The sequence below is a fragment of the Hibiscus syriacus genome, unplaced genomic scaffold (genome assembly GCF_006381635.1).
Source record: "Hibiscus syriacus cultivar Baekdansim isolate YM2019G1 unplaced genomic scaffold, ASM638163v2 tig00111059_pilon, whole genome shotgun sequence".
Lineage (NCBI taxonomy): Eukaryota > Viridiplantae > Streptophyta > Magnoliopsida > Malvales > Malvaceae > Hibiscus > Hibiscus syriacus.
The window spans coordinates 301607-315137 of NW_024062966.1; the positions used below are offsets into that span (position 1 = coordinate 301607).

General features: G+C 30.7%; 1 protein-coding gene across 1 annotated transcript; it reads left to right on the forward strand.

The window, feature by feature from the left end:
* Positions 1-1623: 1623 nt before the first annotated feature.
* On the forward strand, positions 1624-2501 carry LOC120151504 (zinc finger protein GIS3-like). Its single transcript, XM_039163931.1, has one exon. The coding sequence runs from the start codon at positions 1704-1706 to the stop codon at positions 2418-2420; it is 717 nt and encodes a 238-aa protein (XP_039019862.1). The 5' UTR covers positions 1624-1703; the 3' UTR covers positions 2421-2501.
* Positions 2502-13531: the final 11030 nt, after the last annotated feature.

The following is a 13531-nucleotide window of genomic DNA, read 5'->3' on the forward strand; positions in this document are numbered from 1 at the left end:
AGGGAGTTTAAGGTTTATCTAATGTGAAACATGTTGCTAGCCCTAGGGATTCAGCTGGTCCACAACCCCATCACTATTTTACTTTTTTTATCATAATTCTGATCATAGTACCTGAAGCTGCTTTGATCTCCCTTACCACTTCCATTTGTCCCTATTTATAGCTAACAGTCTAAGTGCATATCGACTAATAATAAATTTAATTATGGGGTGTCACATGAACTTATCAAAGATCGTATTAAGAGGTCCTGATTTTCTAAGATGTGTTAGATGTTTAAGGTTCCTCATATGGTTATAGTTTGCTAGGGTACTAACTACGAAAGGATTTTTCAAAGACTTTGAGGTACGAAGATCTATCTTCGGAGGTTTAGAAAAAAAAGCATAAACAAATACAAATGATTTCATATATATCATGATTATGTAATTAACAACGTTAAATATTTAATGAGACAATTTATACAAAATATTATACATGCATGTAGGAATTTACATGTTGGATATAGTTTGACTTTTTCTTTTAGAGGGAAATGGAAGCGAGAGTGGTGGTGGGTGGCGGTGTCGGCTCCTGAGATTGAGCTGAAGTGAAACGCGGGACAGGAAGAGAGATAAAACAAGACAAATGAAACCAAGATTAACCGAGAGAAAAAAAAGGGGTTTTTTTTGGAGAAGAGATCTTTGGCAGGGAATTTAAGAGATAGGCATCACGGCGTCCCATTGGAGACAGTTCCACTAACATTTCCCATCACTGTTTTCGTTAATTAATTGATTAATTAATATAATACTTGATTAAACAAAGAAAGGTCTCCAGTTTTCCAACATGTGTCATCATTCCTAATGGAATCTTTTTCATTAGTACACCCTCGTTTTGTTTGTTAGTAATACTATTTTGTTTAATCCTAAAGCCATGTTGATGCCCACCATTAGCACAGCCATCGACCTATCTAACCTAAACTCTGTAGACCTCAAAATCACCCATAACTACCTCCCTGGAATTGTACGTGTCGTGTAAGAACATTGTCATTTTAACACACCCAATGTCTGAAAACAACTTTGTTAGCTTCTCATTGGCCATCCAAACCTTTTCTTCTTACACCAAAGTGGTCCACATCACACTCCCCTTAACCTCCAAATCTGCTTTAATCTAACCCCATTGCTTCACGTTCTCAACAAAAGTTTGCTTATAAATAAACTAAGTGACCGATCTAATTTCTTTTAAGATTAATATATATATATATATATATTGTAAATAGTTGATACAAAATAAAATTTTAGGGGTAAATACAAATAACATTTGAGTCTGTTGGTGTAAATAAAATAGAATTATATTATGAATAAGAGATAATTTTTATTAACTAGAATAATTAAATGATAATATATACTCAAAATATTTCCAACAATTTAATAATAAATATTTAAATACAATTGTAAACATTGTGATCAAATTCGAATGGAGATATTAACCCGGAGACAAATTTGAATCCCTAGAGGTGAGGGTCCCAAGTCAAGTGTGTTATTGGGTCGTGTCGTGTTCCCTTATACTCTCTCCTTGGGATATCCGAAACCTTATACTGTTCATGTCATAGAAAAACACTTTTTATCATGTATATATACCCCCACACATGCAACTCTGTCCCTTGCGTTTTGCATTAAACTACTAGCTCTACGCTTTGTTCATTTCTCTTTCTATTTCTTGGGTTTTCTCTATCATGGCGGAGCTAGAATACCAAGGTGATAATAGCATCAAAAGCAGCAACGCCACCGCACGTTTAAAGCTATTCGGGTTTAACTTCTCGGAAGATGATGATGTTATGGAGTCTAGTGGCGCAAAAGATCCGTCATCCGGGTCGTATTCCGAGCCGGGCGGGTTCGCTGGTTGTGGTGACCGGAAATACGAGTGTCAGTATTGTTGCCGTGAGTTTGCTAACTCTCAAGCTTTGGGAGGTCATCAGAACGCTCATAAGAAGGAGAGGCAACAGATGAAGCGTGCTCAACTTCAGGCAACGAGAAACACTGCCATTTCGTTCGGTAGGAATCCTATTATCTCCGCCTTTGCTCCACCGCCGCATCTCTTGGCGTCAGCTACACCTGTCGTGGTACCGGCTGGGGCTGGACCGTCGTGGATTTACTTGCCTCGAGGAGGTCCGCCTCCTTTCCACATCTCACATGGTTGCGTGATCCCAAGCGCCGGTGGCGGTGGAGGAGTGGGGAGGGGGCCGACGGGGGTACCGTACGGGGGTGGGGGTAGTGGTTTGGGGGAGCCGGGGGTAGGCGTTAGTCCGGTGATGCAAGGTGGGGCCCACCACCATGGACGGGCGGTTGATGGGCCATCGTTGAGTAGGTTTTCTAAGGGAGACGGTAGCCCCAGTTTTGACGAAGCATTGGGCTTAGATTTGCACCTTAGTCTTGCTCCGGCCAGGCCTTGACTCGGGCTTTGCTGCTTGGGATCTTTGTACATTTTCAAAACAATTTTATTTTTTTTATTTATTTGGAAATTATTTGTTTCACTTGCACATACTTTTTTCCCTCAAAATTATAATCACTTAATTCCCCTCGCCAATATAAATTTTATATCTTAAGATGTAAATTTAGAAGAAAAATTTCCATGTGATATATGTATATAAGTTTATAGTTTCTTCTTTCCATTACTATTATTATATTATTGAAGTCGACTAATAAATCTTTGATCAATATAATTTCTATTACAACATGTATAAGTACATGAATTTAAATCCGACTAAACGAAAAGTTAACATTCTAAGAAAAAAATGGGGTCCAAGTAATTAAAAAAATAAAGGGATTAATGATGGACACATGATTTTATATTGAAAAATAAACTTATAAAATTTTAAGAATAAATATATATTACCAATATAAAATATTGAAAGTATATAAAAATTTAAAATTCGTAAAGATACCACCGTCTTACAATCCCTTGATCCATCATGGATACTGCAACATGATCCATCAAATGGAACACAACCTACTGTTTGACTGGTTTGGTTGGTGATTGATGTCTGATGACACTCTCCAAATCTAACACCACACTTTGTACCTTACTTTATTTCTAAAATGACAAAACGACATGAAGAAATTCAAAAGGGTGATGTCCAAAAATACTTTAGAAATCACATGCAACATTTAATTTTGAGAGAATCTTTGCCTGTTACCTTGGAGGGGAGGAACTCAAGTTGGGGACATAATTAGCATCAAATCCAATCCAGGTCAGCTGTTTGTCATACAAGATGCCTTGAATTATTTGTGTGTTACCAATCAGAAACCTAAGTTTGCAACCTTCAACCTTATCGATAAAGAATGCATGTAAAATTCACGACCCGATGGCCGTAATGACAGCTATAAGAATGCATGTCAAGCTGGATTACAACTTCAAACCAAATCTCTATCTTTTCAAGTGGAACAACATCTCTGTCTTAAAGCATCTCCCCTAAAAGAATTCATTAACAGTAAGTTGTCTGTGTGAGTACAAACAAAGACATGTTAAAGTGAATTGTAAAAAGTCTAACCCTAATATTTGTCTTGTCACATGCTTAAAGAAGAAAGGGGTACAAGCTGTAAACTCTTTTTTTTTGTTTCTTTTCTCTCAAGTAGAGTAGAAGATGATGGAAAATGGGGACCCATTACATGCAAAATACCAAATTTTCTAAAACTACCCCACATTTGAAATTTGAAGCTTTGATTAGATCATAAGCTGCTGCAATCTTAATGTCCCATATTGTCTGGAATAATTAGTAAGTTTTTTTTATTAAAAAAAGGTTTCTTCAAGGCCTCATTATTAACATGATAGAGATAGGAATTAATAATGCATTTGGTTGAGAAAACAATGGCATTCTTCAGAGAGCTTGTGGGCAAAAACAAGCTTACGTGCAAGCACTTAAACAAGATAATGTAAGACCAAGAAACCTACTGCATTACTCTAGGGTTACTCCACTAATTGGTCAAAAGGGCAGGTGGTTGTTGCCCGTCACCCCCAAAATTATTCATACTTTTTCTTTTCGGTGCAAAGTGAAGCTTAGGGTCCTAAAAGCCTTTCAACATGTCCATAGAAGGTCGGTGACAAGTCTTTGAAGTATCGTTCGTCGGACAATCGATCGATAGATTCTTCAACAGGTCCAATTTCGAAACCTATAAGCAAGTAACTGGAAGTTTCTTGCCGGTGAAATGAGTGGTTCGGAAAGAAGGTGATATAATATGAATGGTGAAGATATATATTATGTAGGTGGTACATGTGGGAATAAGATTCCACTCTTGATTGGATCCTTTTGGACTTTTAACTTCCATATTCAGCCAATCAAAGAGAAAAGAAAAAGGAAAGTTGCATAAGGTACCCAAAAACCATATTCATAGGTTTGAAAACTAGTGCAATTAGGGAAGAAAATGAACAAAAAGGGTTTCTTCATTTTTGTATGATGAGCTAGTTTTTTTGACATACACGGCTCCTAGCGGTTGGTCAGACGGAAAGTGAGAAGAAAATCAAATTAAATTTCCCACATGAAATCAAAGTTTAGAGTAACTAATAGTTTAGGAATTTATAAACATAAAATAATCGGAATTGAATCAATATAAAATAAAATATGTGTAGAGACTATATTTAATATGATTCAATATTGTTTATCTCTACGAATGAGAAGAATAATAATTCACTATAAACGTAGATATCACAATAATTCACATGTATCCTGTAAGGTATGACTCATAAATATACTGGTGGTACGGTACATGGTTAATTTTATAATTATGTACTAGGGTTTTTCTATTATAAATAGAGATGTAACCTAAACCTATTATCATTGAATAAAAAAATTTTCTAGCGCCGCCTAAGCACCGAGGACGTAAGCACATTGCCGAACCTCGTTAAAATTCTTGTGTTCTTTCGTTTATTTTGCCCGATTTATCAACATATCCTAAAATATATTATTTATATCAAAACTCGAAGAATCTCAAATCACGCTAACACTCTCCCTACAAAACTCATCTCTAAAATATAAATCTTAAAACTTACGGAGACTACAAAAGAATTATCTATCTCTCATAATTCTAAAATCTAAGACACATTCGTCAAATATTTAGTAATCAAGAATCTTTTTTCCATAAGAATTTTTAACTAAACAAACTTAATCATCAAATAATCTTTAACCAATAGAGTTATAATAAAAATCTAATTAGAATTTCAATCAAATATCTAACATGATTTAACGAGACATGCGAATAGATTCTTTAATTAACTTTTAGGGATTAATATTTCGAATGCCTAAAACACAAAACCAACGGTGGTTTGGGGCCCAAGATTTTGCTTGATCAATGCCATTGAAACCGATGTCAACACCCACTTAAACTTGACTCATTTCTCTTTTAATATTGTTAATTTACTAGTTCGTAGTGGGAGAAGTCACCAGTCACCACCCAATGAAGTTCCAGTCTGTGCTAATTAAATAAACAAATCAAAAGCCAAAAATGGAGGGATTAAAGGCCAAATGTCTATGAACTTCTTAGTCACCATGATTCAATCAAAATCCACTGCCAAATTCCATCACTAAAAGTATAGTTCGAGTGTTCCAACACTATTGTTGGGACCAGGCAAGATAGATCGAAGACGATCGATATGAATAATTGTTTTTATAAAAAAAATTAAAATTTTTATATGATTTAAGTATTTTTTATATTTTTTTATTAATAATGTATTTTCTTCTTTAAAATTTTATAGATTCATTTTTAATATAAAATTTAGGACAAATGAAATTTCGCCCTAATGAAACAGTATTTTTGTTTGCTAAATCAATTGCCAAATGGCTGGAGCTTAATATACAAGATTAAAAAGTTAAGCAATCAATTCAATGTATAGTAATAGTTTATCTCAAGATTGGGTGATAAATAATCAAACTCTAAACTTTCTTTACGGTAGAAAATGACTTGGAACATTATGGTGGGCATGTCGTCATCTCTTTCTTTCACATTTATATATAGAAATTAAATTTGATGTTGGTGGGTGGCTAGATATGCTCTAGCTCAAGGCTGTCTAATTATTTATTGATGCTTTTACATTGATTTTTGTACTATTTTCTCAACCAGTTGTGACCCGAAATCATTTGTGTAATCCAACATGCAGTACCCAAAGAAATCTCGTGCTGGTTCACCAGAATGTGACATTGACAGTTTTTAATTTCTTTCCAAGCAAACACATTAATTAAAAGGATTTATTGGAAAGTCTCTCTAGGTGTGAAATGCACCCATATTTAGTATTATTTTATTAATGTACCATAATAAAAATCAATTTTTAATTTTACAATATTTTAAAATTATTTAGAATATGCATATCTAATAAAACTGGTAATTTTAAAGTTATATGAAATTGTTGAAGATAACTTTCGACTTTTTTTTAAAAAAAGTTTTTAAAACATCATCTGATAGATATTCGATCGTGAACTCACTCAACGAATACTATATTCTCGGGCATCTATACCCTGTTTTAGTACTTTTAGAAACATTATTAGTTATTTTTTGTGTGATAAATATGAGGTATACGTAATGTAGAATTTGTTCAAAGATTTTCTCAACTATCTAATAATGAGTACTCATATCGTGACATATGTAGTGCTCGAACCTGAGATCTCAATGTATAACAACAAATCCCTTAATCACTAAGGTTTCTTGGTTCGTGTTCTAAAGAAATTATCAGCTACGTTAATTTACTATATAGGAGTGTAACAATGGGTGTAAGGGCAAAAAAAGGAGGTATGTTGAAATAGAAGGAGGTTCATGGATTTGCCAGAAGCATAGCATAATCCTACATTACTTTGAAAGAATCGATAATTAAGTGCTAAGCCCATTGAGAATTTGAGCTTAGTTATTGGGCTTTTTATTGTTTTGTCGAATTTGAAGAAACTAAAGTTCGATAGTGCAATAGTTCGCTAACTTCTAATTTTACATTGTTTATACGTAAAAGGGTAAATTATACTCACGGTCATTAAAGTTTCGATAAGTTTCTTAGTTTTACTATTAACGTTTTAAAAATTATGTTTTGATGACTAAAACTATCGGTAAATAACATAATGATATGTTAACTTCCATAATACTGATGATGTGGGAAAAGGAACTTAATCATTGTGTATTTTACACATTGTTTTTAACAAACCGTGACAGATAAGAAGTTACTGCCAATGTGATTAGTATCTTCCTTCCAGTCAATGTGAATTTTTTTTAAAACCACCATATTTGGCATATCTTCTGCCTTGGAAATGCATGCACTGTGAGAGAGAATGTCATAGTAAAGGATGGAAGGGCTCATTATTTGTAAGACACATTTCAAGCACTTTGGGATTGAAAACATCCCACTTTGTGTCACCCTATGCTTAAATTTTTTGAGGATTCTAATACCACTTTAGGGTTTGTTACAAGGAAGGGGCATGTGCGAATTCAAGAGGTAAGTCGTTTTGTGCCATGATCTTTAAACTTGCTTGGAGTGCGTTTATATATTTTGTTTGGGTTTCAGAATTTACAATTGTCTAGAGATGATATTCTTTCTTCTATTACTGAGATTGTACAGGTAAAGATTAATAGTATTTGTAAAGATAGGTGACTTCACAAGTGGGTAGTGCTTGGGGAGTTTGTTCTTGAGTATCGAGTTTTGATAGGTGCTCATTAATGTTTTGGTTGTATTGGTTTTCTTTAAATATAATACATACATTTTATACCAAAAAAAATGTTGTTGTCTCACTTTCAGCAGTACATGACAAAATATATAATACCAGATAGAACCTTATTTTCTGCGGTCTTGATCCTTGGTTTGCATTCTAAAACTGAACAGTTATAGGATGCTGCTAATATGACTCATGCAGAAAAATGAATCCACTTCAAGCGCCAAGCTTATAACCCACAAATATGCAGAATTTATATATATATATATATATATATTATAATAATTTACTTTCGTTAACTCTTGAATTTTATAAATTTATATTTTTTTAAAAACTTTTAAAAATCCGTCTCTTTAACAGAAGCAGGTGTTCAGTGTACCGAAGCAGGCAGTGGCGAGACTAAAGGCGCATGACCTCTCAAAATTTAGAAAAATTGTTATTAGCCCCATTGAAATTTTAAAAAACTTTTACTTAATTATTCTAAAATATTAAAAAATTAAGTTTATTAAAGGGTCCCAGTGGTTAAATGAAATATTGTTCTTTCTAGAAATCTTAAGTTCAAGCCGTTGTTGCGAGTTTGTGTGCGTTATCAATGACTAAGAAAAATTCTGAACAAATATTACCCTACTATTAAAAAAACTATTACTATCCACTTAAAATTATTAAAATTTTAAATTAGTGTATTTATATATATCAAATTAATATTCTTACAAGTATAAATTTTATATACATAATTTAGATTAAAGTGTTGAGTCAATCAAATAGATAAAATAATCGAAAGAGAGATGAATTGACAACTAAAAGTTTTGATGGAAGCTTAAAGAAAAATTGAAAAGATTGAACGTAAGAATTTAGATTTGTTCAACTTCTTCGATGAAGTGTAGTTTTATTACCTAAACTATTTACACTAAGAATTTTCACAAATTTACCAATTTATATTAACCTTCGAGGATACATTAAACTTTACAACCTCTCAACAATTATACCCAAAATTCTTAAAATACTCTCTCAAAGAGAAAACTACAAATTACAAACTTCAAAAAACTCACAAGGAAAATTTTTGCACAAGTCTAGAACAATAAAAACACTTGAAAAAAATGAATACAAATTAAGTACAAAGTATTCTTTGAAAACAAAAGAAATATTGTAGAATGTTGACTTAAATCTGCCTCTATTTGATTGTTTAGACTTTCTCTTTGAGTTCTTGTCTTCACATATAACTTGAAATCTTGTTTTTATACCTCTTTATTCAATTCTAATCATTTTGATATTTATAGAGTTAATAGTCATTGGGAGAAGATTTCCCGCAATAAATGTTGTTCATACACTTGGAGTATATATACTCAATCTTAGAGTATCGATACTACTTGCATTAATTACAAAAATATAGTCATTGGAGAAATAAAGGTATCAGTATTGATCAAAGGAGTATTGATATTATTATTATAAGTAGTATCAATACTAGATGAGTATCTGTACCAAAATGATATATTGGAATTTGTTATCTTTTAAAAAACAAGGGTCGTATTTGTACTATCATTTCGGGTATCGATACTAGTATCGATACTGAGAGAGTATTGGTACCAAAATAGCTTACTAAAATTTACAAAACATAACGAGTATATGTGCTACCATGAGTAATATCGGTATTGTTGTGTATTTTTAATTGAGTAATATCAGTATTGTTGTCTATTTTTAAGCTTTTAGCATCGATATTGTTTCGATTCCACATGAACAATATCGATACTAATGTGCTTAAAAATAATTTGACTTGATTAAAGTTTGAAAACTTATAAAAATTGTTTCAAAATTATCTCTAGTATATGACTCAATTTTCCAATAAAGTAAAGAGTATAATGGAGTTTTTTTACTTTAAAAAAGAATTTATATATTCGAATGAACGAATCAGTATAATCTTAAAATTTATTAAAAACATTTATTACTTTTGGTATATCAAAATATGTTCAATAATCTCTCCTTTTTGATGTAATAAAACATTTAAAACATTTTTAGATTATCTTGAAAAAATATTCTCCCTTATTCTAGTATTTCTATCTTTTTATTAAATCAAAAAATTATTTTTTAAAATTTCAACCTCACTGAAGGTGATAAAATTATTATTTTTTAATTTCAAATTCAGAATAAGATGGATTTTGTGAGGTGAATTAGAGGTGAGCAAAACTCGTCTCGACTTGAAAAATCGATTGTTTTGATTCGACTCGAAAATAATTCAAGTTCAAATCGAGTTATAAAATACAACTCGAATAAATCGAAATTTCTAGTAATGAGTATATTGAATTTCATGTTTGAGTTGAGTCTCTCAACTTTGTATGACATTTGTAAATCAAATATAAAAAAAACACGAAAAATATATATGTATTGTATCTGGTTATAAAATATCATTTAAATTAGAATCAAATAATGACATAATATTGTAAATATTTACAATAAATTTAAATAGAAACTAAAAAATTCAACTCGACTCATCTCGAAAATTTTCAAGTCAACACTGAATTATAAAATAGGACTCGTCAACTTGAATAATTCGATTTTTTTTTACTCTCGATCGAACGCTCACCCCTAAGATGATAATCGGGGTTGAAGCATGATTAAATTTAAGATAATTTTTTTTATCTGATCTGATCTAAAAATAATCTATAATATCTTTCTGCATTTTAGAAGTAAGATATTACTACCTTCTGTATACATATATTAGGTAAAATTTCACTCTTTCTTTCTTTTCTTCCTCTATATGTTTTTTCTCTTCTTTATCTCTTTAGTTCTCATTTTCCTTTATTTTTCCCCTCTTTAATCTTTATTATCATATTATGCTTTTACTAATCGAGGCTAAGTGGACAAGAATAGGAGAGTGGCTGATTGTTCTACACTTCTTGATGCTATACCCCATTTTTGGAGTTAATGACTGCGCATAATAAAGAAAAGTTGGTTGGTTGAAATATACATGTGATGGTTGTTCTGCACTGAATTTTGGAATTATTCCTATTTTGCTTATTCTAGATTATTTTATTATTATTTCCACACATGATATTTTTAGTATTAAATATAAAAATAATTTAAAATAATAATAAAATAATATTATATTATTATTAAATTTAAAAAGATTTAAAATAATCACCGTCCACTGTTGATCATCTTATGTTTTCATTTTATATTTTACATTACTTTTATTTAAAATAAAAAAAAATCATGTCATATGAAAATAATAGTAAAATAATTTAGAGTGATCAAAACATGAGTAATTTAAAAGTATAATGAGTAAATTAAAAGAATAAAAAATACAATAAATAAAATAAGAAAAAATAAAATTCAGTAAGAAATTGTGTATTTTACCCTAATGGCACTAGGTCATGCAAGGACGTGAACACTTAGGGTGCGTTTGGTTCACGGAATGTAAGATTACTTGTGGGAATAAAAGATTACCAGGGAATAGGATTACTGGAATGTTACATTACTGTGTTTGGTTGGTTTGGCAGGAATGTAAGATTACAGTGTTTGGTTGAAGGAATAAAAGATTACTGGAATGTATATTTTACCAAATTATCCTTGTTCTATATTTTTTTAACAAGTGAAATTTTAAATATTTAAATAAAAGTTATTTATATAAAAATTCTATTTGTTGATAATATATTACTTGAGTATTTAAATATATCATATATTATTTTAATTTTAATTAATATTAAATTTTACATAATTTATGTAAAAATATATTAAAATTTTACATCAACATTTTACATTGTGGAAATTCTTCATAGATATTCATAATAATAAAAAGATGTAAACTATTTTTGTTATCTAAGATATAATATTTATTATATCTTCTATATATAATAATTTATTTATTTATCTTTTATATTTATATTTAATTCTGCATACTTTATCAATATTATTTATCTCATTAATTTATATTACAAAAATATAATTCAAATAAGTAAGAAAATATAACACTAAAAATCATATTATCTATAATTCAAATATTTCTTTTCTATTTTATCATCTTTTTTCTATTTTTTCTACTGTTATCACTCAAGATAACAGAAAAGTTCATTACATAAACCATTGGCATTCATCGTTTCGGATAAATATTTCTATATTACTTATTTAAAGTTTAAAAATACTAATAGTTTAATGTTTTTAAATGATTTTGAATTAATCTATTTTTTAATGGAATAAAGTATGCTCTTATATTTGTTTATATTTATGAATGATTTACAACCACTACATTAATCGATTCTCGATTGAATTGGTTCGATTAAAGACCATATTAACAAGGAACCTAAAAAGAAATTCAAAAGCCATAAAATAACTTGTTCATCCATCTTTTTTTATTTCAATTTTTGGTTTTTAAGTACAGTTCTTCGGATTTCCAATTTTATAACCACTAGATCAGCCGACTCTCAATTGAATTGGTTCGATTGATCGAATTAAAGACCCTATTAACAAAGAACCTAAAAATAACTTGCTCATCCGGTTTTTCCTATTTCAATGTTTGGTTTTGGCTTTGAAGTTGCTCACAACAATTCTTCAAATTTCCAATTTTAAACAGATGAACCCCCAGACCAGCCGATTCTCGATTGAACTGGTTCAATGTGTCAAGAAAGATATGATGAAACAAAGTCAATTGCTAAACAGTGACTCCAAGTAAACAAGCTACCATTTGATTGTTAATTAGTACATTTTCTTCCATGAGAAAGATGAAAACTTGTCTGGATTAAACGATACTTGTATATTATCACAATATAATACTGTAATTCTTCTGGATGATAAAATAGAAAGTTTTACAATCAGTGTTCTGTTTTAATCTCATTTAGTATCAATTTTTGCTATCTATCATTTGATTTCACTTTTTAGGAAGTAGAAAGCAAGTTGTACAAGGAACAACCAAAAGGAATCCAAACTATCAAATATTGATAGAAATAGAATGAAAAAAAAATCAGCATTGAATGAATTTTTATTTTTGTAGCAAGAATTACCATCATGAAAAGGAGTATTACCTTATCTTAATCTCTTGAACATTTTTATCCGATATGGTGTATAACATCGTATAATTTTTTAGGTCAAATACCTTGTATAACATCGTATAATTTTTATCCTATTCTAAATTTTGACACAAACAGAAATAGAAATGCCCATCCAAATAATTTTATAAGTGTGAAAACAAGGTTCCTACCTCGACTAAATGTTGCACATACACCAGACTGGGCAAGAGCAAAAACAATGTCTTGTGTAGCAACGATCTCTATAATCTTTGATCTCTTCCTCATACACGGTAATACCATCAAGCAATGTCCTTTTGGATAATGAGTATCATATTTCTCCTGCATATTACACAACATATCACCAAATATAATAAGCAACCTCAATAAGAATAGTAATACACAGAGGCTAAACAAGTAACATATCACCCATTGACGTTCAAAACTTTTAGCTGATAGACTTCCAAGTAAATGAGAGAAAAGAGATGTCCTTCTGTATCTCCTACTCAATTAATATATTACTATTCAACAAAAGGTAAACTGATTTAAATAGCAACAATATAACATGTTTACCGGAACACCAGCAAATGGAAATAAAGCATCTAAATTTCAAAATCAGCCAAGGTATTCTCCTACATTTCGTACTCATTTCTCAAATAAAGCTTTATTAGCTATCATTCACTGAACTTTTCATTTAACGTCAGGAAGACACAAAAGTCCCACCGTTTCAAATGTTTTTCTTTTATAGTTAACAGCATTAAAGATTTAAACCAACAAAAGAAAGAAAAAAAAACAAAGTTTGAACAACGGAAGTACACGAGGCTTGCACCAGTACCTCGTAAAGATGAAATTGAAAATTGTAGGCGCTCCAGCCATTTCAGTTGTTTATTA

Excerpts from the sequence above, each read along its gene's own strand:
- LOC120151504 (XM_039163931.1), top strand. The coding sequence starts at position 1,704 with ATGGCGGAGCTAGAATACCAAGGTGATAATAGCATCAAAAGCAGCAAC.